General features: G+C 39.5%; 1 protein-coding gene across 2 annotated transcripts in view; it reads left to right on the top strand.

Moving 5' to 3' along the window:
* Positions 1-27757, top strand: part of UQCC1 (ubiquinol-cytochrome c reductase complex assembly factor 1) — a 94755-nt gene that overhangs the window by 19813 nt on the left and 47185 nt on the right. The window contains exons 3-6 of one of the 2 annotated variants that reach the window (XM_019972314.2): positions 2945-3031; positions 4343-4450; positions 12329-12401; positions 18406-18463. In XM_019972314.2, the coding sequence (XP_019827873.2) occupies positions 2945-3031; positions 4343-4450; positions 12329-12401; positions 18406-18463 (326 nt within the window). The remainder of the gene's footprint in view (positions 1-2944; positions 3032-4342; positions 4451-12328; positions 12402-18405; positions 18464-27757) is intronic. The other variant, XM_070801564.1, reaches the window with a different exon arrangement.

The following is a 27757-nucleotide window of genomic DNA, read 5'->3' as shown; positions in this document are numbered from 1 at the left end:
AAGTAACCTTACAAGTGGCTAGGTTTGTTCATTCAACAAATATTTAAGTGTTTGCTGTGTATAATGCACTGTACTTGATTCTGGTAATACAGCTAGTTCCTACCCTCATGGATGTTTTTGGTGGTGGTGATAGAAAATAAATATATGTGTAATAAAAATATACTTGTACATTGTAATGAGTACTGTGAATGAAATGAACTGGCTACTGCTATGATAGAGAATCATGGGATGACAAAAAAACTGTTTTAGATACAACAGTCAGAGAAGGCCTCTTTGAAAAAGTGACAGTGAGTATTTTGGGGTATTTTCTCTCTCTTTTTTTCTTTACAAAAAGTTATTTGATATCTTTTTGGTTTAAACAGAGGAAAAATTAATGTTTTTAAAGGTCAAGGGAATCTTTTTTAGGGGGCAAGGGCAAGAATGGGTAGTACAAAAAAGTAAATGTATGTGTTTATAGGTATGTTTAGGTGTGGGGAAACTAGATGTTTTCTGGGGAAGAAAAAGATCATGTCATTTAATATAATGTGCCCCAAAGCACAGCTTGTTGAGGCTGTTGGTTGTGTTCCTTGAACCTGTTTAAGTGTTTCATGTTCCAGTGGGCCATTACATTGATGTATGAGATACAATAGGCGTTGTTCTGTGTTTAGTGTTACACAGCCTTCTTGATACCTATGAATTTAAGTGTAAGTCCTTGGCACTGACCAGAAGAATCCTGACTAATCTTTTAATATTCTTGTTTGGAAAGAAAAGTAAATAGTAACTCTCCACATTTAGAAATTCCATTTTTTCCTTCATTAGTATTAAAGGAAAAATCATTTTCATTTCAGTGTGTCCCTTCTCTTGGAATAAAACAGAAAGGAATCCTCCTGCTACTCCTTCCCCACCACTTTATATTGTAAAGAAAATATAATAGTACTGAGAGTATGGAAACTAGGTTCCTAAACTCTTGCATATTCTACCAGCATAGTGAAATAATTCATTTCTGTGTATTCCATTTTATTTTATTTTTTTTAAATTTTATTTTATTTTTAAACTTTACAATATTGTATTAGTTTTGCCAAATATCGAAATGAATCCACCACAGGTATACCCACGTTCCCCATCGTGAACCCTCCTCCCACCTCCCTCCCCTACCCTCCCTCTCGGTCGTCCCAGTGCACCAGCCCCAAGCATCCAGTACCGTGCATCGAACCTGGACTGGCGACTCGTTTCATACATGATATTATACATGTTTCAATGCTGTTCTCCCAAATCTCCCCACCCTCTCCCTCTCCCTCTCCCACAGAGTCCATAAGACTGATCTATACATCGGTGTCTCTTCTGCTGTCTCGTACACAGGGTTATTGTTACCATCTTTCTAAATTCCATATATATGCGTTAGTATACTGTATTGGTATTTTTCTTTCTGGCTTACTTCACTCTGTATAATAGGTTCCAGTTTTAGACTTGCACATATGCATTTGTGTATCTACCTATAATTTTATGCATAAATGTGTTTTCATGTTGCTAAATAATAATCTCTTGTAAACTGTGGATTTTAGGTGATAATGTTGTATCAGTGTAGGTTCATCCATTGTAACAAATGTACCACTGTATTGAGGGATGTTGATAGTGGCAGATATTGTAAATGTGTGGGAAGGGGTATGTGGGAGCTGTCTGTACTTTGGTGGGAGCCTAAAACTGCCTTTAGAAATAAAGCCTAGTAAAAATCTGATAATTTGATTTCCCATTGAGTGACTGAACCTTAATTTAGTTAACCACCTCATTTCTCATTGGACTTATTCCCCAGTTTTCACTCTTGTGAATAATGGTAGAAGGAGGATTGCTTGCATATTATTTTTTCCATAGGAATTTATTTTCAAAATTATATTTATTGGTCTTGATTATAACATTACCAATATTGGTAGGATTATGGTGAGGATTCCATAAGGCACTTATATACAAGGCACATTCATCGTAAGGCACTTACATAGTGCCTGGCACATAATAGTTGTAGATAATGGCTTCCCTGATAGCTCAGTTGGTAAAGGATCCGCCTGCAATGCAGGAGACCCTGGTTTGATTCCTGGGTTGGGAATTCCTGCTGGAGAAGGGATAGGCTACCCGCTCGTGTATTCTTGGGCTTCCCTTCTGGCTCAGCTGGTAAAGAATCCACCTCCAATGCAGGAGACCTGGGTTCAATCCCTGGGTTTGGGAAGATCCCCTGGAGAAGGGAAAGGCCTCTCGAGTATTCTGGCCTGGAAAATTCCATGGCCTGTATAGGCTGTGGGGTCACCAAGAGTCAGACAGGACTGAGCGACTTTCACTTTCAGTGGCTGTTATATTGCCAAAGTGCTTTCAAATGCAGCACAAATGTAGAAGGAAGACAATTCTGATCTGCACAACAGTGATGTTGACAATGATGATGAAAACTTCTACTACTTATTGTGTACATATTTTGTGAAGGAGAAGGCAATGGCACCCCACTCCAGTACTCTTGTCTGGAAAATCCCATGGACGGAGGAGCCTGGTAGCCTGCAGTCCATGGGGTTGCTAAGAGTCGGATACGACTGAGCGACTTCACTTTCACTTTCCCTTTCATGCATTGGAGAAGGAAATGGCAACCCACTCCAGTGTTCTTTCCTGGAGAATCCCAGGGACGGGGGAGCCTGGTGGGCTGCCGTCTATAGGGTCGCACAGAGTCGGACACGACTTAAGTGACTTAGCATAGCATAGCATAGCATTTTGTGAAAGGTATTTTATATTCTTTAATTTATTCAGGTATTCATCAGATGTTTGTTGAGTATGTACCAGATAACCATTAGGAACTGGGTTAAGGAAGGTTAGAAAGATTCTATATTTTTTACTTTGAAGTATCTCTGCTCACAATAACCTTCTAAGTGTGTGCTCAGTGTTGCTTACATCTGGTTTTTTTTTTTTTCCCTCATATCTCCTGGGACTCCAGATGAGCCAGGCCCTAGCATGTGGTGGATCAGTACAAATTCCTGGAGTAGACATTGAGCTGAGGAGGAAGTATCATACCACGAGTAAGGTGAGACTTTAATGAGTTCTTTCTATGTCAGTGGCATGCTTTCACACAAGTATTCTTATTTGAAATTCAGCAAAATTGTTACCTGGATGAGGCAAGAAATTTTATTGAATGCAGATGATGAAGTTTAGGGAAGTAAAGTAACTTGCCTAGGGTCACAAGGATGGGAGGAGACAGACCAGCTGAATATTGGAACCTAAGGCTTCTGATCCCATGTCTTGTATTTCTTCCATTATACTCTCTAGCTTAAAAAGCACTTGAGAGGAAAATTCATAGGTTTTTTTTTTTTTTTTTTAATGTAATATTTAACTTCTGGACAATTTCTTATTAGTTAGATAGCCTGGCTTCATTTAGAGAGGCTTAGCATTAGAAAGGTTTTCCATGGAGTTTTTCTGTGAACTACAAAATGTATCTATCAGATCAGATCAGTCGCTCAGTTGTGTCCGACTCTTTGCGACCCCATGAATCGCAGCACACCAGGCCTCCCTGTCCATCACCAACTCCTGGAGTTCACTCAGACTCACGTCCATCGAGTCAGTGATGCCATCCAGCCTTCTCCTCCTGCCCCCAGTCCCTCCCAGCATCAGAGTCTTTTCCAGTGAGTCAACTCTTCGCACGAGGTGGCCAAAGTACTGGAGTTTCAGCTTTAGCATCATTCCTTCCAAAGAAATCCCAGGGCTGATCTCCTTCAGAATGGATTGGTTGGATCTCCTTGCAGTCCAAGGGACTCTCAAGAGTCTTCTCCAACACCACAGTTCAAAAACATCAATTCTTTGGTGCTCAGCCTTCTTCACAGTCCAACTCTCACATCCATACATGACCACAGGAAAAACCATAGCCTTGACTAGACAAATGTATCTATAGTCTTTAATAAAATTTGTTATACTAAAAATACAGGAATTTAAAAACATGTTTTCAGTGCTTGCTTTGGTTGATTATGTCTTTGATTTTGTCTGCTTTCAGATAATATTTTTCTTTCCTTTTCCTATAATGTCAATAAACATAGAACATTCCTCTTCTCAGAATTGTTCTTTGGGAGTTGGGGGGCGGTCAAGATTTCTTTTTTAAAATACTCTTTTCTATAGAACCTAAATGGGGTGGGTATGTTTGCTTTGGAATTTGGAGGACATCGATTAGGATTCCAGATATGTTTGTACTGAGTGAAGAAGTACCCATAAAAATGAGAATTAAAAATTCTGGGTGAAAAAAAGCTAACCAATAAAAATTCCCCTTAGACCTAACGAGAAATAAAAGCATTCTTTTAAGAAATTTTTCTTGCAACTGATTTTTGATTTCTTCTTTTTTATTAAATAGCTTTCTTCTACCAAGGATTCACCACAGCCTGTTGAGGAGAAGGTTGGTGCTTTCACAAAGATAATAGAAGCCATGGGATTCACAGGACCTCTGAAATACAGTAAATGGGTAAAGTCTAAGTTTTTCTCATTTTTCTTTTTGAGCTTTATGCTTTCTTCTCCTTGCAGAAGATTTTTTTTTTTAAAGCTTCTGCTTTGCTTTTTGTGAAATGAATGTATTATTTTGAGAGCTTTAAAACATGTTGTATCCCCTTGTCTCCCATTCTAAGTCAGGTCTATATAGCATGTAGGGCTGAAAGACTGCCTCTACTCCCTTAACTTGATTCCTTAGAAGTATCTCAGTAGCAGGCAATCGAATAAGACTGGTCTTTCCAGATCTTTGCCACGTGAATGCTATATAAATAAGTTCTAAGAAGTTAGATGGGCCAAATGTTCTGATGGGCAGTGTTCTTAAGGAAACATTACTTTCTATGATTCATAAGTGATTTTCTGTATGTCATGGTAGTGATTTTCTTTAAAATTTTGTTAATGAGCATTTTTAAAATTCTGTGATTTATTATAATTCATATTATGGAGGGCTGTCTGCTGTGTCATTCCTCATGAGATCTTGGCCTCGCACAGTATCTGTTATATAGTACTTGCTATAAATGAGTGAATGTCCTCTTTGCATCAGGTGCTGCTGCCTCTGGACTTTTATAGAAATGCTCTAACCAATTAAAGTAATAAAATACAAGTCACTGGATTTTTCTCAGCCCAGTTATCTTCTAGTACTACTGTTTCTTTCTACTGCTGCTGCTGCTAAGTCGCTTCAGTTGTGTCCGACTCTGTGCGACCCCATAGACGGCAGCCCAGCAAGGCTCCCCGTCCCTGGGATTCTCCAGGCAAGAACACTGGAGTGGGCTGCCATTTCTTTCTCCAATGCATGAAAGTGGAAAGTGAAAGAAAGTGAAGTCGCTCAGTCGTGTCTGACTCTAGCGACCCCATGGACTGCAGCCTACCAGGCTTCTCTGTCCATGGGATTTTCCAGGCAAAAGTGCTGGAGTGGGGTGCCATTGCCTTCTCCATTTCTTTCTACAGTTATGGCAAAAGTACCTTTTAATACTTTTCAAGGTTGCTAGAATGTTGGATGAGCCTGATCAGTCATAAGTTATAGTCATAAGTCATAATCAAAGCAAACCAATACAAAGCAGTAGAGAAGACTTTTCTAGAAAACACCATAGCTTTCCTCAGAATGACTAAATTATTTCACTTACACCATTTTAACAAGTTGTAGTCAAATTATTATAGAACTTCAGTTTTATTGTGGACTCTACTTTTAGTTTTCTCTTAAAACATCTGGCTGTCTTCCTAACAGTTCTAACTGCAACACATACAGGCTTTTTTCTATACCCTCCCTTTTACATAAATTAAACAGTGATTCTACCAGCATTTTGTCTATAACGGGCTTTGAAAAGTATAGAAGATAAGACACATATACTCGGTTATAATAATGTTCTTGAGACCCTAAGGTTATGAAGTGCCTTCTTAATCATTAATGAAATACTATTTATGCTCTTTAAAGTTATCTCTTTTTACATCATAATTCCTTGACAAATGATAGTCATTGGTATATTTGGTAATATTAAGCAGGATCTTTTCTTCTATTAAAAAAAAGATTTGCAATCCTAGCATTTGGATTTAAAAGCTTAAGTGTTTTGTTTGAAAGTAAGAAATTAAAAGGGAAATAAGAGCAGAAAGAAAAAAAGAGAAGAGAAAAAAATTGACTGTTTTATTAATTTCTTGATGGTTGAGTTCCACTTGGTTGCTTCCATATGCTTTGTCTCGTCTGTATTTTTATGATTCCAGAGGGAAAGTTGGCTACCATTTGGAGGATTACTAAATCATCAGGAAAATTTCTTCACTGTTTTAGTTTAAGTTAGTCTCTAATTTTTCTTGGTTCCCTTGTGACCTCAACTAAGTCTCTAATTGCATTTAAAAAATCTTTTGTGATGTGGCAGCATCTGTTGCCATATAACCTTCATTTTTGTGACATCAAAACATCAAAGTATGACATTCTAGTATAATTTGGGTGGGAAAATGTAGGTACAGCTTTCCATTTTGAAAGAGCCTTTTTCAGCAAATGTTGACTCAGAAGTCTGTGGCAGACACTTGTATTGGGGTTGCACTGGCAAGAATCTTTGAATTTTGTCTTTTCACATGTCTTTCATTAGGGAATAAAATGTCTGCTTGTCTCTCCACATCAGCATTGTCAGCCATCTTTCCTCCATCTTTTTATGTAATGTTTTTGAGTGTGGTTCCATTTTTTTTCTAGATGCGTATTCAGGAATTTAAATGTGGCTTTTCCTTACCTATTTGACTATCGCGAAATAACCATTTTTTTTCATTATCTTTATGGAACAGTATCAGGTTAAGATAAGGATAACATTTAACAGATTTAGCCACATGTCATTGAATAGGCAGTTTCCAGATTAGCATTAAGCCAAAAGTTATTCCTGTTCTGAAGGACACTGACAAACTGGAATGCATTCACAAATGGGCAGTGAGCCTTGTGAAGCCTTCAGAAACTTGAATGAAGAGTGGTTGAAGGAAATAGGGATACTTTCCCTGGAAAGAGGAGACTAATGGTTCTTCTCAGATATTTGAGGAAGAAATGTAAAAAAAAAAGGAGAGGGACTTCCCTTGTGGTCCAGTGGTTGGGACTCTCTGCTCCCAGTGCAGGGCGCCTGGGTTCAGTCCCTGGTCAGGGAACTGGATCCCACATGGCATGACTAGGAATTCAAGTGTCACAACTGAAGATCCCGTTTGCCATAGCTAGGATCCGGTGCAGCCAGATACATAAATGCTGCTGCTGCTAACTCACTTCAGTCGTGTCCGACTCTGTGTGACCCCATAGACGGCAGCCCACCAGGCTCCCCCGTCCCTGGGATTCTCTAGGCAAGAACACTGGAGTGGGTTTCCATTTCCTTCTCCAGTGCAAGAAAGTGAAAAGTGAAAGTGAAGTCGCTCAGTCGTGTCTGACTCTTTGCGACCCCATGGACTGCAGCCTACCAGGCTCCTCTGTCCATGGGATTTTCCAGGCAAGAGTACTGGTGTGGGTTGCCATTGCCTTCTCCTAAATACATAAATAAATATACTAAAAAAAAAGGAGAGACTTACTCTGAGGTGTTCCAGCGTGCAGATCATGTTTAATGAATGTTACATGAAGCAGATTTATGTTCAGTATAACAAAAATCTAACAAGAATTGTCCTCCAGTGGACTAGGTAGCCTCACAAGGTCATTGGGCTTGTTTGAACAGGGGCCCAGATAGTTGACCATGAATCAAGAATGCTGGAGAAGGAATTCCAGTACAGAAGAGAAAGTTCAAATGACTTCAAAGCCCCTTCCAACTCACATAGCTGTGAGTGCAAGCCTTTTACTAGATTCGTTTTTCATCTTGTAGGATGGTACAAACGGCATCAGTTATTGGGAAAGCTGATTTTCATTTCCCAAAACTGTCTTAGGTGCTTGTGTTTTAGTCAATTAGACTGATGGAGTCTTCCAAAGTTAGAATGAAATAAACATGAAGTCATCCGAGGACCAGAACAATTTGTATTGACTGGATGGAAATTTAGTCCACCTACTTCCTTAACTTATATTAACACATGAGTCTTGAAGAGGTTCTTTCCCCGAGTTGTTATTTCCAGTCCCTGTGTGATGGTCTTAAGGGACTTGCTTTAGAGATTTGTCCAGGAAAATGGCTCACCCAAGTATAAAGGCTTGGCTTTGCTGCAGGAAAAGTGAGGAACTATAAAATGCTCCTCATTGCCACAGTATGAGCACTGTATAAATACACTGGCCAATCTGGTGAGGTCTTCATTATTTGTAATGAATGCTTGCTTCATGAACGTGTGGTGGGGAAAAACCTCTTTCTCAAGGAATGATGTGGGGCCTTGCAGGCAAGTGTGCCTTTCCTTAGGCAAAGTCATTAATTATGAACCAGAAGACTGTATATAAGAATTGAAAGGAAACTGCAGATTTAAAAAAAATTTTGACATAGGCCATTAGGAATTTTACTTGAAATTATAACTGTGTTGGGACTTCCCTGGGCACCCATGCACTGGTTAAGACTCTTTGCTCCCAATGCAGGGGGCGTATGCCACAAGGTGAGGCCTAAAATAAAAAAGAAAAATTTTAAAAGTGTCATGATAGTTAAACTAGGCCTTAAGTTCCATGAAAGGAGTTTTTAACTGCTTTGTTTATTGCTGTATTTCCTAGTGTCCAAATTAGTGTTAGGCACTGAATTAGGCGCTCAATAAATTATTTGTTGACTGAAATGAAGAGCCTACAGATGTCCTAAACACTCTGTTTCAAGGATAATAATAGGCCTGTCAAGGCCAAGTCATTTGGATAATGGTATCATTAGGATATCATTAGTTTGGCAATGGTACAGACCAGTGCTTCTATATAAAATACTCCCCCAACCTGTAGGTGTTAAAAAGTGAAACATGCTGCTTTTTTAGGTTGCTGATATGGTGAATTACACTGATTTGTGAATGTCGAATTAACTTGAAATTCCTGGGATAAATTCCAGTTGATCATATGTTCTCCTTTAAAAATACTGATGGATTTGATTTGTTAGTATTTTGTTAAGGAGTTTTGGATCTGTGTTCATGAAGACTATGGTTTTACTGTTTTGTTTTCTTCTGATATCTTAGGGTTTTTTGTTTGTTTGTTTGTTTTTTGATGTCTTTGGTTTTGATACCAGGGTAATGTTGGATCATAGAATGAGCTGGGATGTATTCCTTGCTTTTTTCCTGCAAGAGTTTATGTAGATTTGACATCATTTCTTTAGATATTTGATAGAATTCTCTAGTGATGCCCTCAAGCCTGGAGCTTTCTGGGAAGATTTTTAACAACAAATCCAGTTTTTAAAATAGAGGTAGGAAGACTTCCCTGGTGGTCCAGTGGTTAAGACTCCATGCTTCCACTGCAAGGAGCTCGGGGTTCCCTGTTGGGGAAATAAGATCTCGCATGCTACATGTAGTGGCCAAAAAACAGAGATACGACTATTCATGTTATTTATTTATTCTTGTGAGCTTTGGTAGCTTGTATCTTTCAGTGAGTTTGTCCACTTCATCTAAAATAATGATGTTTATTTACTTAAAGTTGTTCATAATATTATCCTATTACCATCTTTAGGATATATAGTGATGTTCCCTCTATTCTCTGATTTCCGATACTGGTAACTCATGTCTTCTCTGTTTTTTCTTTCTTTTATTTTTAGAAAAATATGTATTTATCTATTTATTGGGTCTTAGTTGCAGCACAAGGGATCTCTGATCTTAGCTGCAGCATGCAAGATCTTCTAGTCGCAGCAGGCAAACTCTTAGTTGCGGATGTGGGATCTAGTGCCCTGTTAGGGATTGAACCCAGGTCCCCTGCATTGGGAGCTCAGAGTCTTAACTACTAGACCATCAGGGAAGTCCCTGTTTTTTCTTTTTATTCCTTGTCAATTTTATTGATGTTTTCAAAGAATCAGCTTTGGCCTGTGATTTTCTGTATTATTTTTGTTTTCAGTTTCATTAATTTCTGCTCTTATCTTTATGTATCATTCTGCTTGCTTTTAAGTTTAAATTGCTCTTCCCTTGGAGTTTTGTTTAAATGTGGGCTTCTAACACTGATTTATTGCCCATAAAAATGTACCTAATTTCCATTGGTTATATGTTGTTTGGTTTTCCCCCATATGAACTTTAGGCTAAAAAACATTGAAAATATAACATTTCAAATTAGCAAATAACAAATCTTAATTGCAATCAAAGACATAATACTTTATTTTATAACAGGTATTTCTGCCCATGAGAAACTGAGATATGAATATTATGTAGTAGTGGATATAGTATATCCTTGGTGACGTTGAACCTTAATAACAAAACTGCTCTGCTAAAATTCTAGGTTGGTTTTTCCTCAGTTGCTACATCATTTGCATATATATATATATATTTAGTCTGTGCATATTTGAGTAATTTTCTCTGTCATTTTAAAGAAAAATAAGCTTCTACAAGTCTTTTGTTGATACACTAATTGTATCCTTAAGGAAATATTTTGAAAGTCCTTAGAAATTCTTGTTCCTTTAGCACTGAGTTGGTCTTCAGACCTACAGTTCATAAAAATTTACTTTTCATTTTTAGATTTATTTTTTTGAAAATATAATGTACATACAGTAAAATATACAAATCTTCAGTATACAGCTCATGAATAAATTAAAATCACTCAGATTAAGATTCTATGAGAATTCTTAGTGTTTTGGGGAATAGTAAACAGTTGATCCTTTTACTATATTTTATATTCATTAGAAACTCATTTAAAAAGAGTTGCTGTGGTTATTGTTGTTGTTCAGTTGCTAAGTTTTGTCCAACTCTTTGTGACCCCATGGACTGTAGCACATAAGACTCCTCTGTCCTCCACTATCTCCTGGAGTTTGCTCAAATTCATGTCTGTTGAGTCAGTAATACTATCTAACTGTCTCATTCTCTGTCGCCCCCTTCTCCTTTTGCCTTCAGTCTTTCCCAGTATCAGGGTCTTTTCCAATGAGTCAGCTGTTTGCATCACGTGGCAAGGGTATTGGAGCTTCAGCTTTAGCTTCAGTAACAGTCCTTCCAATGAATATTCAGTGTTGATTTTCTTTAGGGTTGACTGGTTTGATCTTCTTGCTGTCCAAGGGACTCTCAAGAGTCTTCTCTAGCACCACAGTTCTTCAGCACTCAGCCTTCTTTATGGTTCAACTCTCACACCCATACTTGACTGCTCCCCATATCTTTGACTCTATGGACCTTTGTCGGCAAAGTGATGTCTCTGCTTTTTAATATGCTGTCTAGGTTTGTCATAACTTTCCTTCCAGGGAGCAAGTGTCTTTTAATTTCGCGACTGCAGTCACCATCCACAGTGCTTTTGGAGCCCAAGAAAATAAAATCTGTCACTGCTTCCACTTTTTCCCCTTCTATTTGTCATGAAGTGATGGAACCAGATGCCATGATCTTAGTTTTTTGAAAGTTGAGTTTCAAGCCGGCTTTTTCACTCTCCTCTTTCACCCTCATCAAGAGGCTGTTTAGTTCCTCTTCACTTTCTACCATTACGGTGGTATCATCTGCATATATGAGGTTGTTGATATCTTAATCTTAATTCCAGCTGGTGATTCATCCAGCCCAGCATAGAAGTTAAATAAGCAGGGTGACAGTATACAGCCTTGATGTACTCCTTTCCCACTCTTGTTCCATGTCTGGTTATAACTATTGCTTCTTGACCTGCATACAGATTTCTCAGGAGACAGGTAAGATAGTCTGGTACTCCCATCTCTTTAAGAATTTCTCACAATTTGTGTGATCCACACAGTCAGAGGCTTTAGTGCAGTCAATGAAGCAGGAGTAAATGTTTTTCTGGAATTCCCTTGCTTTCTCCATGATCCAACAAATTTATAAACATAGTATTCTGTTAGGATCAGCAAACTATAAAACTAGGGAAAATACAGGAAAAAATGACCCCCTCTCTTCAGGGGAAAAAAAAGACTTATGGAATAGATAATAGTGCGTCTGAGGGATGATCAAATGATTGAGGGTTTTGCTTGATTTTGGTCAGGAGAATGGGTAATTTTCTTTTTAATATAAAGGGTTTCAGATTATAAAGAGTTAATATGGATGGTTCTGAACTATGGTTTAGAGGCTCAAATGTGGTAAAATGGGTTTGAATTAAAGGATATATTTCCTCTAAAGATTAGAAAAAGCTTTTTGACATTTTGATGCTAAAATCATAAAATCTAGGATTTTTTGAAGTCTGAATGTCTTGATTTAATAAAATAAAGCTACCTGTATTGTTTAGCGATTAAATTTGCCTAGAGACAGGTTTGGACCCATCCTTCTAGTTGAAAATGTATAAAATTCTGTGACCCACATCTGATGGTACCAGAGCATTCACTTGGTCATGTCTTGAGTTTGTTTTATTCTCTTTGTCTAGAAAATTAAGATTGCAGCCCTGCGCATGTATACCAGCTGTGTGGAGAAAACTGACTTCGAGGAATTCTTTCTAAGTAAGTTACTGTTTTTGAAAGTTCTGAAAAGGAAAATGAATCTACTGTTCATTTTTGTGTTTGTGTCTTGGTCAGATAGTGCTCTTTTTTAAGGTACTAGTGAAACAGTTTTTCTTGCACAGGATATATAATAAAAGCTTCCTATTTTTCTCCTAATCAAATAAACAGAGGCCAAAAGAACCTTATAAATAAGATGTTTTATTTGGGAAAAATTAAGCATTTGGGGAAAAAAAAAGTAAAAATTCGTCCAGTACTTCAACATTATCATCCCCTTTGTCCACATATGCATGTTTTACATAAGAGTATTCAGAGTAAACATACCGTTTTACATTCTGGATGTTTTACGTAGCAATTTTGACATGAACTTTTAGCCAGTGATTCCTCTTTTATTTCTAGTTTATAATTGTTTTAGTTAATCCTGGAATATGCGTCATGATTTTTCTTCTTTCTGTAAAAGGACTGTTGGGTCAAAAGTTACGTATAATTTTATGATTTTTATCCCATTGATAAATTACTTTCTGTAAGTTTTTCTGGTTTAGATGATCATCACTAGCAGTTGATTGTATCAATACAAAAATCATTTTGATGCTGTAAACTGTTGTTGTTATAAACAAGTCATTTAAAGCAGATACTTATAAAGTCATTGGGAAAGTTTCAACTGTTTCCAGTTCTACAGATTTTGGAAGGAAATGTGTGCTGTGAACCTCTTGTGGTAATAGCCATTATCCTCAAAGCAACAAACACTTAACTATATGTTCTTCATATTTTTTATGGACAGCAAATAATTAATATTTAATTATGTTAACAACAATGAAGAAAGAGATGCAGCTTTATTTACTATTTTTTAAAATTAGGTGCAAGTTGTTTTGTTGATTTACTTTCAGCAGATTGATATTGTATTAGAAACTTAAAATACTATGCTGAGTTGTAATCCTAATTTAGTATCTGCCTTCCATTTCCTATTTACTCATAGTGAAGAAAGAAAACCTTCCTGCTGCTTTTTCACCTCTAGCAATTTTTTATTTTAGGAGAAATTAGTCTGAAATAAAATATTCTTTCTCTACATGATGAAGAAACTATTAATTTTAGAAGCTGGATTTTTCTTAAGTAGTTTAGGTCTGTGTGCTAAAGTATTTTTCTTTAGATCTTTTTAAAACTTCCTCCTAGACATCTATTTAATATTAAATATCTCATAAACTTAAAATTATTTTGAAAGGATGTTTACTAGCTGTCTTTGTTTAGCTAATCCTTATTAAATATTCTTGAGTTAATATAATATTAAGTAATGAGACTATTATTACATACTTAATGTATCATGTTTCAATTTATAATCTGTTGTAGACTACTTATAAAAATAAAAGTTAATTAAAATGAGTATCCATTACATTTTAATAATTCACACTTACATGCTTTTACATTTGTTTCCTTTTGGGGTTATAAAACCTTGGAAGACTGGAGGGCTTATATTCTTATTTTAATTTTTGTTTTATTTTCAGAAACAATTGAAACTTAAAGAGGCTAAGTGATTTACCCAAAGTTGCTTACTACTCAAGCCTTGATCCTATGTCATCTGGCTTAAAATCCAGGAATTTTTCTGCTATAACCTATTGCCTGTGAATGAATACAATTGCAAGATAGAATTATAGTACATTTTAACATTTTGTGTTTTATAATTCTTTGTATTTTATAATTTTTAATTGAGAACTACCTCTATGATGTGTTCTATTAATTTGGGGAACTGCTGTTTATATATTATTAAAATGTGTACACCTCAGTGAGCTTTGTTCTAACCTTACCCTTTGAAGTAGTTACCTGGGGAGGCAGTACATTTTTCAGTGATAGCACTGTTATTTCAGGTTTTCTGAGACTCACTTTGAGAATTACCTTTCAGACTTACGTTCATTTGTATTATGCCCCATTGTGGTCCTTCTTTGTCATTTGCGGTTAGATTAAATTTCAGAATCAAACCAAAGTGGTTCCAAATTGTGGCCAGTGAATACAAAGGGAGAAAATCTGAAAAGTACCACTTAGAGGCAGACAAAGAGTATCTATAAAGTAATGAGACTGACTTTCTTGCATTTTGGATTCTAAAGAGTAGGCCAGACAAGTTTGGGGTAAAAGAAGAGAGTGTGTGTGTGTATTGCTTCCCAAGATTACATCTGTTAAGTGGCTATTGCTGCCTTGGATTTTTGGTATTTTAGGGCTTTACTTTTAGAGTCCTGTGAATTCAGTAGCTTTTTAAAAGGATAGAGAGCCTTAGGTAGTGGTAGGTGTCATTCTCACTCTTCCAACAAAAGTGAGGCCAGTTGTATGTCATGAAGGTTGAGTTCTTTACTTAGTAAACGTATGCCTGTCAGCCTCTGGGACAAGTCCTCATAAAATGCCAAAGCTACAAATACTCTGTCATGTCAGAGCCAAAGTGTTCAGAGGTCTTGATCTAGAGACCTAGATGCTGAGGATTCTGACGGGGGAGATACCTTAATAGTCCACTGTTGTTTCCAAGATGTTCTGAGGATGTCACTGTGGCATAAACTAGTGTACCCTCTGTGAGCACGCAGTGTTTGCTAACTGGTGTTTTGGAGATCAGTTCCATTATAAAGAGCTCTTTTGGGGCAGAGGTGGTCAGCCAGTCAGTAAAGCTTGTGCCTAAAACCACACTGTTGTCTGCAAACTGCTTTGTTTTTAGCCCTAAGAGCCCTCATACCTTGGAGAGGAGACTTAATGAGTCAATTTTGAGTTAATAAAATTGAGGTTCTACCTTCATCTCTTTCTGCTACTAATACTCAGCTATCAAAATATCAAGTTTGTATAAGTTTATGATGTATTTTTTTAACACTTGAAGAAAAAAAGATTGAGGTTCATCATCAATAGATGAAATCTGAATGAGTTTTTTCAAAGATAGTTTAAACACTACTGTTTAAACAATTCACTAAAAAACAATAGTGAATGTTTGTGTGCTGTGCTTAGTTGCTCAGTTGTGTCTGACTCTTTGCGACCCCATGGATGTAGCCCATCAGGCTCCTCTGTCCATGGGGATTCTCCAGGCAAGAATACTAGAGTGGGTTGCCATGCCCTCCTCCGGTGATCTTCCCTCCCCAGGGATTGAAACTAGGTTTCCCTCAGTGCAGGTGGATTCCTTACCAACTGAGCCACCAGGGAACTCTGGTGAATTCACAAAATTCAAAAAACGTTCACAAAAGTGAGTGTTTATTGAGTACCTATTAAACATTAACCACTTTGTTAAATGTTCTATAGGCCTTATCTCATTTATTCCTCACAAAAACCCTCTTAAGGTAAGTTCTCTTATTCTCCCATTTTTATAGAGAAGAAAACAGATACTGACAGGTAACTTTGCCCAGAGTCACATAGCAAGAAAGAAGTGGAGTTAAGGTTTTGAATCAGGATGTCTGACCCCAGTGTCTTCATAAAACATGCAACTATGTTAGCACTGCTGCCTCATAGCAGTAATGAATTAATTTAATTTTACTCAACTGATGTTGAGGAAGAAAGTATCTAGCTTCACATAATAGTGCACTGAATGTGTACTGGAGCTAAATGTGATTATGGGAATACCTTGTGATCATGGGAGGACCTATAGCAGGTTTTAACTTTGAAGTGTTTAAAGACATTTCATAAAGCTAAAGAATCTGCTGTTTGTTGAGTTGTTCACAAACTTTCAGTGATCTTGTTTTTCAGGGCTTTAGCCCGTGCTTTTCTGTTCTGACCCCAGTGGGTAGAGGGAGTCAGTCATATGCCAGCTCTTTTCCCATCCTCAGCTCTGAGCTGTCCCCCAGAGGGAAAATTGTGACCCAGGTCCAGTTGCTGGCCTGTCTGTCTGTCTGCGCTTTCCAGCTCAAGAACTGATTCCCTCTTTGAGAAAATTGGAAAGGCTCCTGGTGGCTGCTGAGAAGCTTTGATGTAGAGGTAGCAATTGAACAGATTGTCCTTTAGAAGCAGCCAAATTTCATTTTCCAGATTGAAAGACAGACTTCCAAGAAAACTTTTCTTTTTAATGTTTTGTTCTAGCATCCAAAAAAGACCCAACTTCAGATCCGGGCTCGAGAGTTTCTCATGGCTATTCTTGTTCTAGGTGGAGGATGGTTGGCCCACTCTCAGATGGCATGTGTCTTAATAGCTGAATGACTAGCCAGGCCAGCCTTCACCTCCCTCCTGCCGGGCTCCAAGAGGAAGTCCACTTGACAGCTCCTGGGCACCTCCCAGTAAGCTCACCAGAGTATTTTGGTGTCAGTTTGTGACAGACCTGGACTTAAACGCTATCCTAGCCACTAGCTTGTTAATATTGTGGCTGCCCACAAGTTCCTTAGCTCTTTGGAGCCCGTTTCCTCATCTCGAGAATGAGGCTTCTAATGCCTTCCTTCAGGGTTAAAGTGAGGATTAAGTGAGATAATATACTGACATGACTAACAGTGGACTTGGCAGGAAGTTTGAACCTTTAGTGAATGTTAGTTTCTGATCCTAATATTAGGCCGTTAGTGATTAGGCCATAGTATATGGAATTAAGCAGATCTAAATTTGATCCCAGATGTCTGATTTCACAGCTGTGTGACCTTGGGCAGTTGTCATGATCTCTCTGTCAGTTTTCTCACCTGTCAAATGGGGATAATATCAATACCTACCTCATAGGAATGTTGGAAGGGTTCATTGAGCTAATGCATGTACCTTTCATTGAGTCTGGCACATACATAGTAAGCCCAAAATGAATTATAGCTCTTTATTATTCTTGATGTTGTTAGTGTGCCTCACTAACAGAGCAAGGGTCCTGCTCTGTGTTTTCTATCTTAGTGGCCCCTGTTTGTGATCATTTAGTTCATAGTATACTTCATTGTTTGCTGAAGAGCAGAAGATACTAATTTCTTTCTTGAGTCATTAATCCAAGGGACAGAATCAGATTCCCACTGATTCTCTTTTTGTTTTCTTGCTCCACCATTTCTCCCTGTCATGTAATAAGGAGGGCATATTCAGTGGGGGACCCTTTACCAAGCCAGAGGCATTTCTTAAGGATCCGAGAATTGAGAGGCTTGGATATCTAAGCACTGACCTGATATTTGGTATCTTAAACCAAGGAGAAGTCCTGCCTGGGTTATCATTCTTGGGGGTGGTGACAGTGTTTTGTTAGATATCATCTGCTTTCTATTCAACTGCAGTTCCCTAGAGCTGTCCCTCTTTCTCCCAGTCATTTATTTTGGTTGCATCATTTAGCATACTCATGTTTGTAGCACATTAGGTTACCTTAAAGAAATAAAACAGGAAAAGGATACAAGAAGAACTTAATTTCTTGGCAGAGCTCAAGTAAAAAAAAAACCTTATACATAGGACTTCCTAGTGGTCCAGTGGTTAAGAATCCACCTTGCAGTGCAGGGGATGTGGGTTTGAACCCTGGTTGGGGAATGAAGATCCCACATGCTGAGGTGCTTAACTAAGCCCACGTACTGCAACTGTTGAGCCCTCACACAGCTAGAGAGCCTGCGTGCCACAATGAAAGATACTGAATGATGGAAGGGAGATCCCATGTGCTGCACCTATGATGCAAGGAAGCCAAATAAATTAACACGTTTTTTTAAAAAATACGTTAAAAAAAAAAAAGCCTATACTTAAGTGGGGGTAGCAAGTGGTGTCTGCCTAGCTTTCCAAAAGAATTGGAGACCAGGAAGGGAAAATAACATTGACTCATGTGGAAGTTAGAAGGAATTACAGATTGTCCAGGCCACACGACACAAAGTGAGAAAACTGAGGCCCAGAGAAGTGATTTTCCAAAGGCCACACAGCAGGGTGGTGATGGGGCTGAAACTGGAGGCCTAGTTGTCTGACTGCATTCAATGTTCTTTCAACCCGTAGGCTTGCCTTGTGGTTCCATTGGCCTTCTCTCAGAGAGCGCTGTGACTGCCGTATATTTTGATTGAACAAATCCCTACCAATATTTCAAATAGAATCCATATTCCTCTTCTAAACCCTCACATATTTATACTTCATTATTATTTTCTAGGGTGTCAGATGCCTGATACATTCAATTCATGGTTTCTTATAACTCTGCTTCATGTCTGGTAAGTGAGAAATTTAAGTGAAGTCACTATATATATATTTTTAACACTGCTGACTTGTTAAGGTATAGCCTTCAGTAGAGCTGATTATATGAAATGGCAGTTGTTCAGGCATTAAAAACTGTTCCTTTCATTTTAAAAACTGGTGTCTTATGGCACATTTTTTATTAAAGGTCAAAGCATAGTCCCAGAAAGAAACTAATATTTGTAGGAGTTTCTCAAAGAACACCTAATCCAGTGAACAATGCTATCAGTATCTCTAAGAGACCCTATGGGCTTGGGTGGAAAGTTCTTTCCCTTGGCTGTTTTAGGAAAGTTCACATTTACGTAAAAGTGGTTTGAATTGTGAGCATCCGTGGTCATTTTCATTGCTGGTCATCAGAAACCTATAACAAATTATAGCACTGACATTTACGCCTGTACCTCTAAAATGTGCATACAGGTTAGATTCATGCCAGGTTTGTTGCATGTAAAAATATTTAACACCTTAAACAGTATATTTTTTCTTCAGCTGCAAATTACGTAGCCAAAAAAAATCAATTTTTCATCTAATGTTACACAGTATTAAAGGTCAGAAGGATATAGGAGAGGCGTTGGAAGTGGGGGCTGGGGAATGTATTTATTGAACTGCCAGATCTTGGGAAAGTAAATTCTGGAGAACTAAGTTTACTACTTTGACCATAGTGAGCATCTGAGGAACGTGGGGAATGGTTGCCTTGTCAAAAGGACCCTTGTTTGAGGCTGAGCTTTGCATCACAGGACTGACTGCTATATAAAGACTTTTTGGTTTTGATCACCTCTGAAATATTTCTTCTGAACTCGCATAGTCAGTGAGATTGGCTCAGGGGTCTAAGGTGGCAGTTTATGTTGTTTTTTCCTAAACCGGTAGTTTATTGAGTGTACACTGTGTCCTGGGCAGTCAATAAGCTATGTCAGGAAGCTCCCAGTCTAGTGAGGGAGATAAGACATGCGTAATAGTTGGTTATAAATCGGAATGGCCAAGTTCTATAATAAATCTGAGTAAGTAGTGCCTGTGGGATCACAGAGGAGGCAGCAACTCTCAAAACCCTTACCTGGCTTTTGAAATGTGCTGTGTCTTAGTCAGGTAGCTGCAAAGGCAAACTACCTTCGGTCTGAGTGGTGAAGGTTAGGAGAAGTTCGGCGGGGAAGCTAGATGTACTGAGAGGAAAACTACTTTTTCAAAAGGAGGGCACTGCAGAGGTGGCCCTGGGGAATTACCCACTGCAAAGGTGGAAGGGTTGAGAGGAGGCTAGGCTGTTCCCAGAGGAGCTCAAAGATAATATTCAAAGCCAGTATGAAAGACTCTTTCTTGCCCAATAGCCAGAGGTATCAGCATGTTAGAGGGAGTGGATGGCAAAATGAAAAATATAATCCTTGTGACCACATCCCAAGGTCAGTACCTGACTAATAGCAGCTGGGGCAACCTTGTAAACTACTTGTAGTTCTTTCAAGTTGGCCATGATTTCCAAATGTGCCTGCTGAGTCCCCCTTGCTGAGATTGGCTTAATTTCTCAGAGGCGTGGGGAGTACCATCGCCAGGTAAGTAGAGGGAGGGAGGCTTGTCTACACTTGGCCTCTCTTCCATCCTTCGTCCTTGGTTCTCATGGTCTGCAGCATTGGTGAGATGAATCAGTAGCTTTTCAGTTTGAATCAGCAGACTCTGTGTTAAGGACTGGCAGGCACTGGAGAGAAGGATGTGACATGGTGTGCACCTTCAAGAAACTTAGTTGAGTGGAAAGTAGACCCAGTACAATTGCCTGTAATGGATGACAGTGAAAGAAGTGCTGTGCCCAAGGCACACACAGGTACTGCGAAAGGACACGAAGGTGTGACTGAGTCCAACTTTAGTGGATGGGGAGGGTATTGGATAAAGAGTTGCTGTGTGGTAGAGGTGACATATGAGATGTACCATGAAGGGTGAGTAGCATTTCTGTCATAGAAAGGAAGGCACTCGAAGTTGCGGGAGTATTAGGGGCAAGACATAGAACGTGTACAAGAACGTGGAGTATTTGAGGGCAGCCACGTTGTCTGTAGCATCTAGGAACGTAGTGGAAAAGGGTCAGCAGAAGAGTAGTTTAGGATCCAGTGTGCCATGATCCTCCAAGAAGAGTTAGGGAAACTCTCTTCTAGGGGTTAGGGTTCTTAGAGGAAGTAAGGGATTCACCCCAGGACTGGGGGAAAGCTGTGTTCTTCTAGTCCTGTTCTCCTAGCTTGAAACTCTAGGAGGTTAACTAAGGGCTCACCAAGTCCAACATTACCAGGCTCAGTGGACTTGCCACGAGTGGGTGGGGTTCAAATGCCTCCTGTGAGTGGTACTATGAGGGAGAAAGAAGTGGGGAGGCTTAGAAAGCAGTCATAAAAACAGAAAGAATTCCCCACTTCCGAAAAAGCCCCCCCAAACACAAGAATACTCTCGCTTAAGTACCCCAGGGTGATGATGCCCTGTTGGATCTCAGAATAGGGACAGGATTTCTCATAGCCTGTTAGTTCCCCAGAGGAGGTGTTGATGTCCTCCTTATCCATTCTGCTTTCTCTGTGCTATGCTATGCTATGCTAAGTCGCTTTAGTCGTGTCCGACTGTGCAATCCCATAGACGGCAGCCCACCAGGCTCCGCCTTCTCTTGGGATCCTCCAGGCAAGAATACTGGAGTGGGTTGCCATTTCCTTCTCCAATGCATGAAAGGGAAAAGTAAAAGTGAAGTCGCTCAGTTGTGTCCAACTCCTAGCAACCCCATGGACTGCAGCCTACCAGGCTCCTCTGTCCGTGGGATTTGCCAGGCAAGAGTACTGGAGTGGGGTGCCATCGCCTTCTCCGCTGCTTTCTCTAGGTCCCCAATTTTTGTGTGTATTGGGATTAGGGCTGGGAACCCTTCAGTTCCCAGACGGCCCTTATCAGTTGTGTTTTCTTGTGAACGTGCAGCTGTGGTGGCTATGTGTCCTTTGTCTTTGCTGAACAAGGTTAGTATTCACTACAGCTGCTGAAAAAATGCTGATAGAGGTTGCTGTGGGGGCTTTCTAGCATCTCCACATGGACCTGATGAAAACAGGATTCCTCCTCTGTTCCCTGTCTGGGGCAGTGGTGTTGAGATCCATTCAGGTACCCACACCAGAAACCTGGAAGGCCAGCTTTTCCCTCATTCCCTTTATCTCGTCAGGCACCAGTCACTCATCTCAACCTCTTTTGACCATGACCCATAGTAACAAATGTATTTTACCTTGTCGTCCAGAACAAACAGATATATGATGCAAAAATTTTATAGAACTTATCCTTACAGTATGAAATAATCTCTGATATTTTCTATTTCATTTGAATTCATTTAAAACAGAAATGTAAGATATCATCCACTAATTGATTTCACTGAATTACAAGCAACAGGTATTTGGACTTCAACTTCCCTCTTCCTGTGCCATAGATCTTCTCAACACAGATTGAATTCTCATACACACACACACACACACACACACACACACACACGCACCCTCCTTAGTATTTTCTGTTGTTCTCAGGATACAGTGTGTTTCCTAGCATGGCATTCATATTCCACCAAATATGCTACCTTTACCACACTCAACCTGGTGCCATTCTAGGTACCACTACCACCACACTCCCTCCCCTGCAGGAAAAAATAAATAGAAATGTTTATGTATGATAGAAATATCAAGTCTTCTGCACAAACCTCTGCCTAGAAAGCCCTTCTCCTTCCTCTCCACCTGACAAACTCCTGTTTTTCATTCAATAGCCAACTCAGATATCATCTCTTCTTTGAAGCCTTCCCTTCCCTTCAAAGGCAGAGTTAGTTCCTCTTCTGAGTTCCCTTAGTCTTTTGGACACCTCTATTATAGCACTTAGCACATGACATTTTTTAATTTTATCATATATTATCTATCTTCTTCGTGGATGGTGAATTTATTGAGAGCAATAATTATTTTTATTATTCTTTTGGAAAAATGAGATACTTTTTTCCCTCAGTCCCATATCTTACTTGAGTTCACATTGATAAATGTTGATTAAATAATCTATGGCCCGAAATCTCTCTTGGCTCCTATGGCAATTGGAAGGGTCCTGGCCACTGCCTGTTGGTCATATGAGAGAGACAAAGCTCTGCTCCTACATAAGTTTCCCTGGGTGGTTAGATGTATATAGATGGAATTCATCTTAGTGTTCAAAGTATTAATAGATTTGTAGAGACCCTGATTTTAACATTTGTCATGTACTACTAGTACTAGTACATAGTACTAGTACTATGGAGTACTAGTACTCCATAGATACAGAAGTTTCTTTTAGAAAAGGAAATGGGGAATTCTCTGATGGTTCAATGGTTAGGACTCCAACCTTCCACTGCAGGGGGCCCCAGTTCAATCCCTGGTCAGGGAACTAAGATCCTGCAAGCCAAAACAAAAAAAGAAGTGAAACAAATAAAATTAGAATATGCCTAGGATGGAGGTGGGGTGGAGAGGAAAATACAGATTGTATTTTTTAAAATTATCAAAGTCAGGTATATCATAGATATAGTAACTATTAGGTCCTTTACAGTATTATTTTAAAATTTATTTACATATATTATCTCACAAATTTTTATAACTACTTTATTCCTATTACATATGAGGGCTCAGAGACAGAAAAGTCAGAGAGCTTGCCCATAGAACTAATTAGTACATGGTAGAGAGGAAATTCAAATATGGATCTGACTAACTCAGAGTGTTAAGTTCCTTTCCTCAGTGGTAACTGAAACTATCAAAGTAGCTAATTAAATAATTATTACTAATTAGTACTAGTAATATTTAATATTAATTAATATTATTTATAGGGGTTTCCCCAATAGCTCAGTTGGTAAAGAATCCACCTTCAGTGCAGGAGAGACCTGGGTTCAATTCCTGGGTTCGGAAAATGCGCTGGAGAAGGGATAGGCTACCCACTCCAGTATTCTTTGGCTTCCTTTGTGGCTCAGTGGGTAAAGAATCTGCCTGCAGTGCAGGAAACCTGGGTTTGATCCCTGGGTTGGGAAGATCCCCTGGAGAAGGGAAAGGCTACCCACTCCAGTATTCTGGCCTAGAGAATTCTAGGGTCCCAGAGTTGGACACGACTGAGTGACTTGACTAATACTATTAATAACTGATATAAGTATTTGCTTATATCAAATAAGTTTTTTAAAACTATTCTTTTATTATTTATTTTAATTTTATTTATTTTTTTGACTACATGACATGTGTGATAGTTCCTTAGCCAAGGCTTGTACCTATTATACTCCCTGCATTGGAAGCGCAGAGTCTTAACCACTGGACCACGAGGGAAGTCCCAATACCTGCTTGTTCTTAAACATAAATCCGTAAAATTACAGCATTTATTTTCTGATTGAACCTACTATATGCAGCAGATTTGTTCCCTGCCCTCATGGGGCTAAGGGTGCGGGAGAGACACGTTAAACAAATCATTAATAAAATAGAACTGGGATGGATGCTGTGGGAGTCAGCGACAGGGCTCTGTGGAAGAAGCGGGGTCCAGAATTTAGTTGGAGGTGGGTGGGTCACTCAGGGAGGGCTTTGTTGAAGAGATGGCATTTAAACTGACACCTGAATGAGGAGTGGAAGTTAGCAAGTCAAAGAGTGAATGAAAAGCCATTGCAGGCAGAAGGGCCTCATTGTTTTTAGTCATCTTACCAGGAGAGCCCTTTTCACAGATGAGGTTTTATGCTCATCCACAGTGTGTGAATAGATAAAAGGACCGGTCTGCTCACTTCAGGTGTTCGCCACATGCCCAGTGGTAGGGGACTCTTATGTAGTTCCATAGAAACTCAGAGCACAGTTTAAAAACCACAGATCTAATCCAGCTTCCTCTTTTTACAAATGGGGAGATGATTCTGGCCATTTTAAAGGATTTGTCACAGGCTTCTTTATCAGTAATGGAAGATTTGAGACTCAAATCCAAAACTGACTGTGTGAATTGCTCTTTGTGCAACACTATGCTTCCTGTCTGCGTGTCCCCTTTTGGTAGTCATGGGATGGGAGTCTCTTGTCCTGAATTTGAGCTGCACATCACTGACCACCAACTCTCTGAAACTGTGTTTCTTAGCACTCACGCTCTGTGTCCTGGGAGTGGCAACAAGTAAACCTGGGAATTGTATAGGGTGCCAGGTGCTGTGTTTGATAGGATCTGTTTGTTGATAGACACACCGATCTTATGGGAGCTTGGGGCCATGGGGCAGCCTGGAATAGTCAAGGAGCCTTCTGGGGTCTAGACCTGAAGGACATGGAGTTTTGAGAAATTATTAGGAGAGGAAAAATTAATTGTAAGATGTTCCGAGTGAGAAAGAAATGAGGATGGTCACTAGAGGGAGAAAGCAGGATGAAGAGGGGAAGCATTTTGTTATTTGTTTTTTATTTTAAGATGGGGGAATACTGGAAAATTTTTATAAGCCTAAGGGAAGAAGCCTCTGGGAAAGAAGAGAAAGAAGTAAAGTGTGGAGGTGGAACGGGTTGGAAAACAGACTAGTTCGTCTCAGTCCAGCCAGAGAACTGCCCTGGCAGGCACTCCCGGCCTTTGCAAGAGGGCTCTTTAAAACCACCACAGCAGTTTTGATGTAGCTGTAGGGCTTTCGAGCTCATGCTGGATTCCAGCAGCTCCAGACCTGCTATATATGGTGAGCCCTGGCCATGTGCACATCCTCTCTCTGTCTCCCCCAGCCAGAGTCGCTCTGTTCAAACACCCACACATGTAGCTTTTTGCCCAAAGGAAAGGCCTAGGCAGCATCATTTTACCAACATTGCATAACCTCCGCACATTGGTACCTGCTACCCAGGAGCTTGTTCTTTACAGTGGATCTGACAGGCAGGCCGCAGGCCAGGTGTAGCTCTTGGAGGAGGTTCTCTGTCAGGTGAGATGGCTTCAGGAAATGCCTCGCCCCACTTGTCTGTCTGCCCACAGACTGTCGTCTGGCCCCTGTGCTCCCCACATAAAGGATAGGCTTGGTGGGGAGGGAGTTTAGGAAACCAGGTGGAGATAGCCATGCATACAGCCCCAGGAAGGGGTCAGTGTGCCAGCTCACTAATAAATAAACTCATTCATTAGCACGCTGCGGAGGCTTGAGTGTGGCCATGTAAGCCCTGTTTTCTTGGCCTCGACTGATGGTGGAGTCGGGGAGACAGGCTACGTGAAAGTCCCTTTGGGATTCCTTCCTAGCAGCCAGAGTGACAAACCCGCCCAAGTGCCCACTAATCTTCATTGAATTCAAAATCAGATCCTCTTTGAGCAGCTTATAAACTACCATGAGGGAGAAACAAGGCCAAAACACAACTGGCATTGTCAGGAGGCCCAAAGAGAGCAAGCAAGACAGGATGCTGGAGCCGCCAGGACATGGCAGGAGGTCAGCGTCAGAAATAACAAGAATTCTTCCCTCCCAGATTAGGCAGAGAGGAGGAAAGTGTGGCGAGGAAACCCTCCTTCCTTTGAACTCTCCAGGCAGTGCTGTTGTCTTCCTCTGGGTCTCATCTAGCAGGAAGGGGCCCTTGGAGCTGTGCTGTCACAGGCTAGGGGAGCAGTCAGCCCTGACGCTGCCCTGGGAGGCACTGTGGCTGGAGGGAGTGACAGAGAGCTCAGGCCTCACTCCAGCTCCCCTCTCCTCCACTGAGCACCCTTAAGTTTCACCTCCTCAGAGCGTCAGTTTTCTTTCCTGTGAGATGGGGACAGTTATACTAGGTAGATGGCCAGTTATACTAGGTACATTGTAAGACAGTGAATGCAAAGGTATCTTACAGTGACAAGTCTCAGAGGACTTAATAAATGGTAATAATCATCATTACTATTTGCCATAAGGCAAAATTTACGTCTTAGCTCTTTATATTTTGAGACTCACTAGTGAGTGAGGTCCACCCCACCACCCCGTCTTTTTGACTTAGTGAACAAACAACAACAACCCATCTTTTAGAGATACTAGAGAACCATCAGACTAGGGCTTGAACACTCTTTTTTTTCCTTTACTTTGTTAGCTGGGTTATTTGCTTTCCTTATATGTAAAAGAGATCAGTATTATTTATGAGGCACTGGAATCACTGAGAGACAAGGATAGTACTGTGAAGCTTAAAACCTCAATAATAAATTGTGGGTTTAAGAACATCATCAAACTTGGGAGGGGCAACTGGAATTGCTTCTAAACAGAGAGTAGTTTACGCATAGATTAAGTCTTTACTCAGAGTTAGGTACTTTGTAAATACTTGTTGAATGAATGGTTAAATTATTTAACACAGGAATATAAAGATTACGAGATTGTTTCTTTTTAAAAAGAATTTTTTAAAAGAATTTTTTTAAAAGACTATTTTTTAGGGCAGTTTTAGGTTTGAACAGAATACTGTCACTTTTTAAAGTGTCTATTGCATTCTAAAGGCAATTTTTACTATGTTTTAGCATTGAAGTCTCCCCTCCCCCTCCTCCTCCAGAACGGCTCTGAAATTATGATGTTTAATCAGAAGCAAAATGTAATTTGACCTCTCAACATTTAAGCTTTATTATGAGAAATGCATCCATGATATAAATTGAAGTAAAGCTGTCCTGATCTTTTATTTAAACCTACTGTTCTCAATTGTGGAATAGTTGACTTAATGACTCGAACATTACTGTTGTACAGACGGAGCCTATGACATGTGTTGGCTTTGTTTGGTAGTGGGTACCGTGACCATCACATCTCTTTTTGTTCTTGTTTACCATTTTGAACTCATTTTACTTATTTTCTTCTTACCTTCCAACATACTTTAACCTCTTTAATCATTCAGGAGGTTCTGTAACTGTGTTTTGCTAGGCTCTCTTTTAACTTGCACTGGGTAGCTATACCTTCCTTGTTGAACTGCTGTTGTGTTTGTTCTAAATACATTTTTAGGTTCTTTTAGGCTGCCAGGAGTTCCTGTTTACTGTTGTAGGTATATTTGCCTCGGATTAGCCAGTCTTTCCCCTTCTGGTGTTTTATTTCTAATATGATGCTAGTTTTGAAACTTAAATTATTGCCCTTGTGAGGATTAAATGAAAAACAGAGGAAATGGATTCTGGAAGGTTTGTTGTAATCATTAAAGAGGCAGAAAAACAGTGTAACTCTGGGATTAGATAATCAGGGTTCAGATCTTAGTTTTGACACTTAATTAGTTTTGTAACTCTGGGCAAGTTACTTTTCTCTAAGCCTCAGTTTCCTCAGCTATTAAGTGGGGACAGAAGAATACCAGTCTCTTATTACAGTTGTTACAAGGATTAAATGAAATAATGTATCTGAATCACTTAGCACAGTGTGTGGCATA

Source organism: Bos indicus, chromosome 13, assembly GCF_029378745.1.
Source record: "Bos indicus isolate NIAB-ARS_2022 breed Sahiwal x Tharparkar chromosome 13, NIAB-ARS_B.indTharparkar_mat_pri_1.0, whole genome shotgun sequence".
NCBI classification, from domain to species: domain Eukaryota; kingdom Metazoa; phylum Chordata; class Mammalia; order Artiodactyla; family Bovidae; genus Bos; species Bos indicus.
The sequence above is the reverse complement of the archived record's forward strand: the minus strand, read 5'-3'. Positions and strand labels throughout refer to the sequence as shown.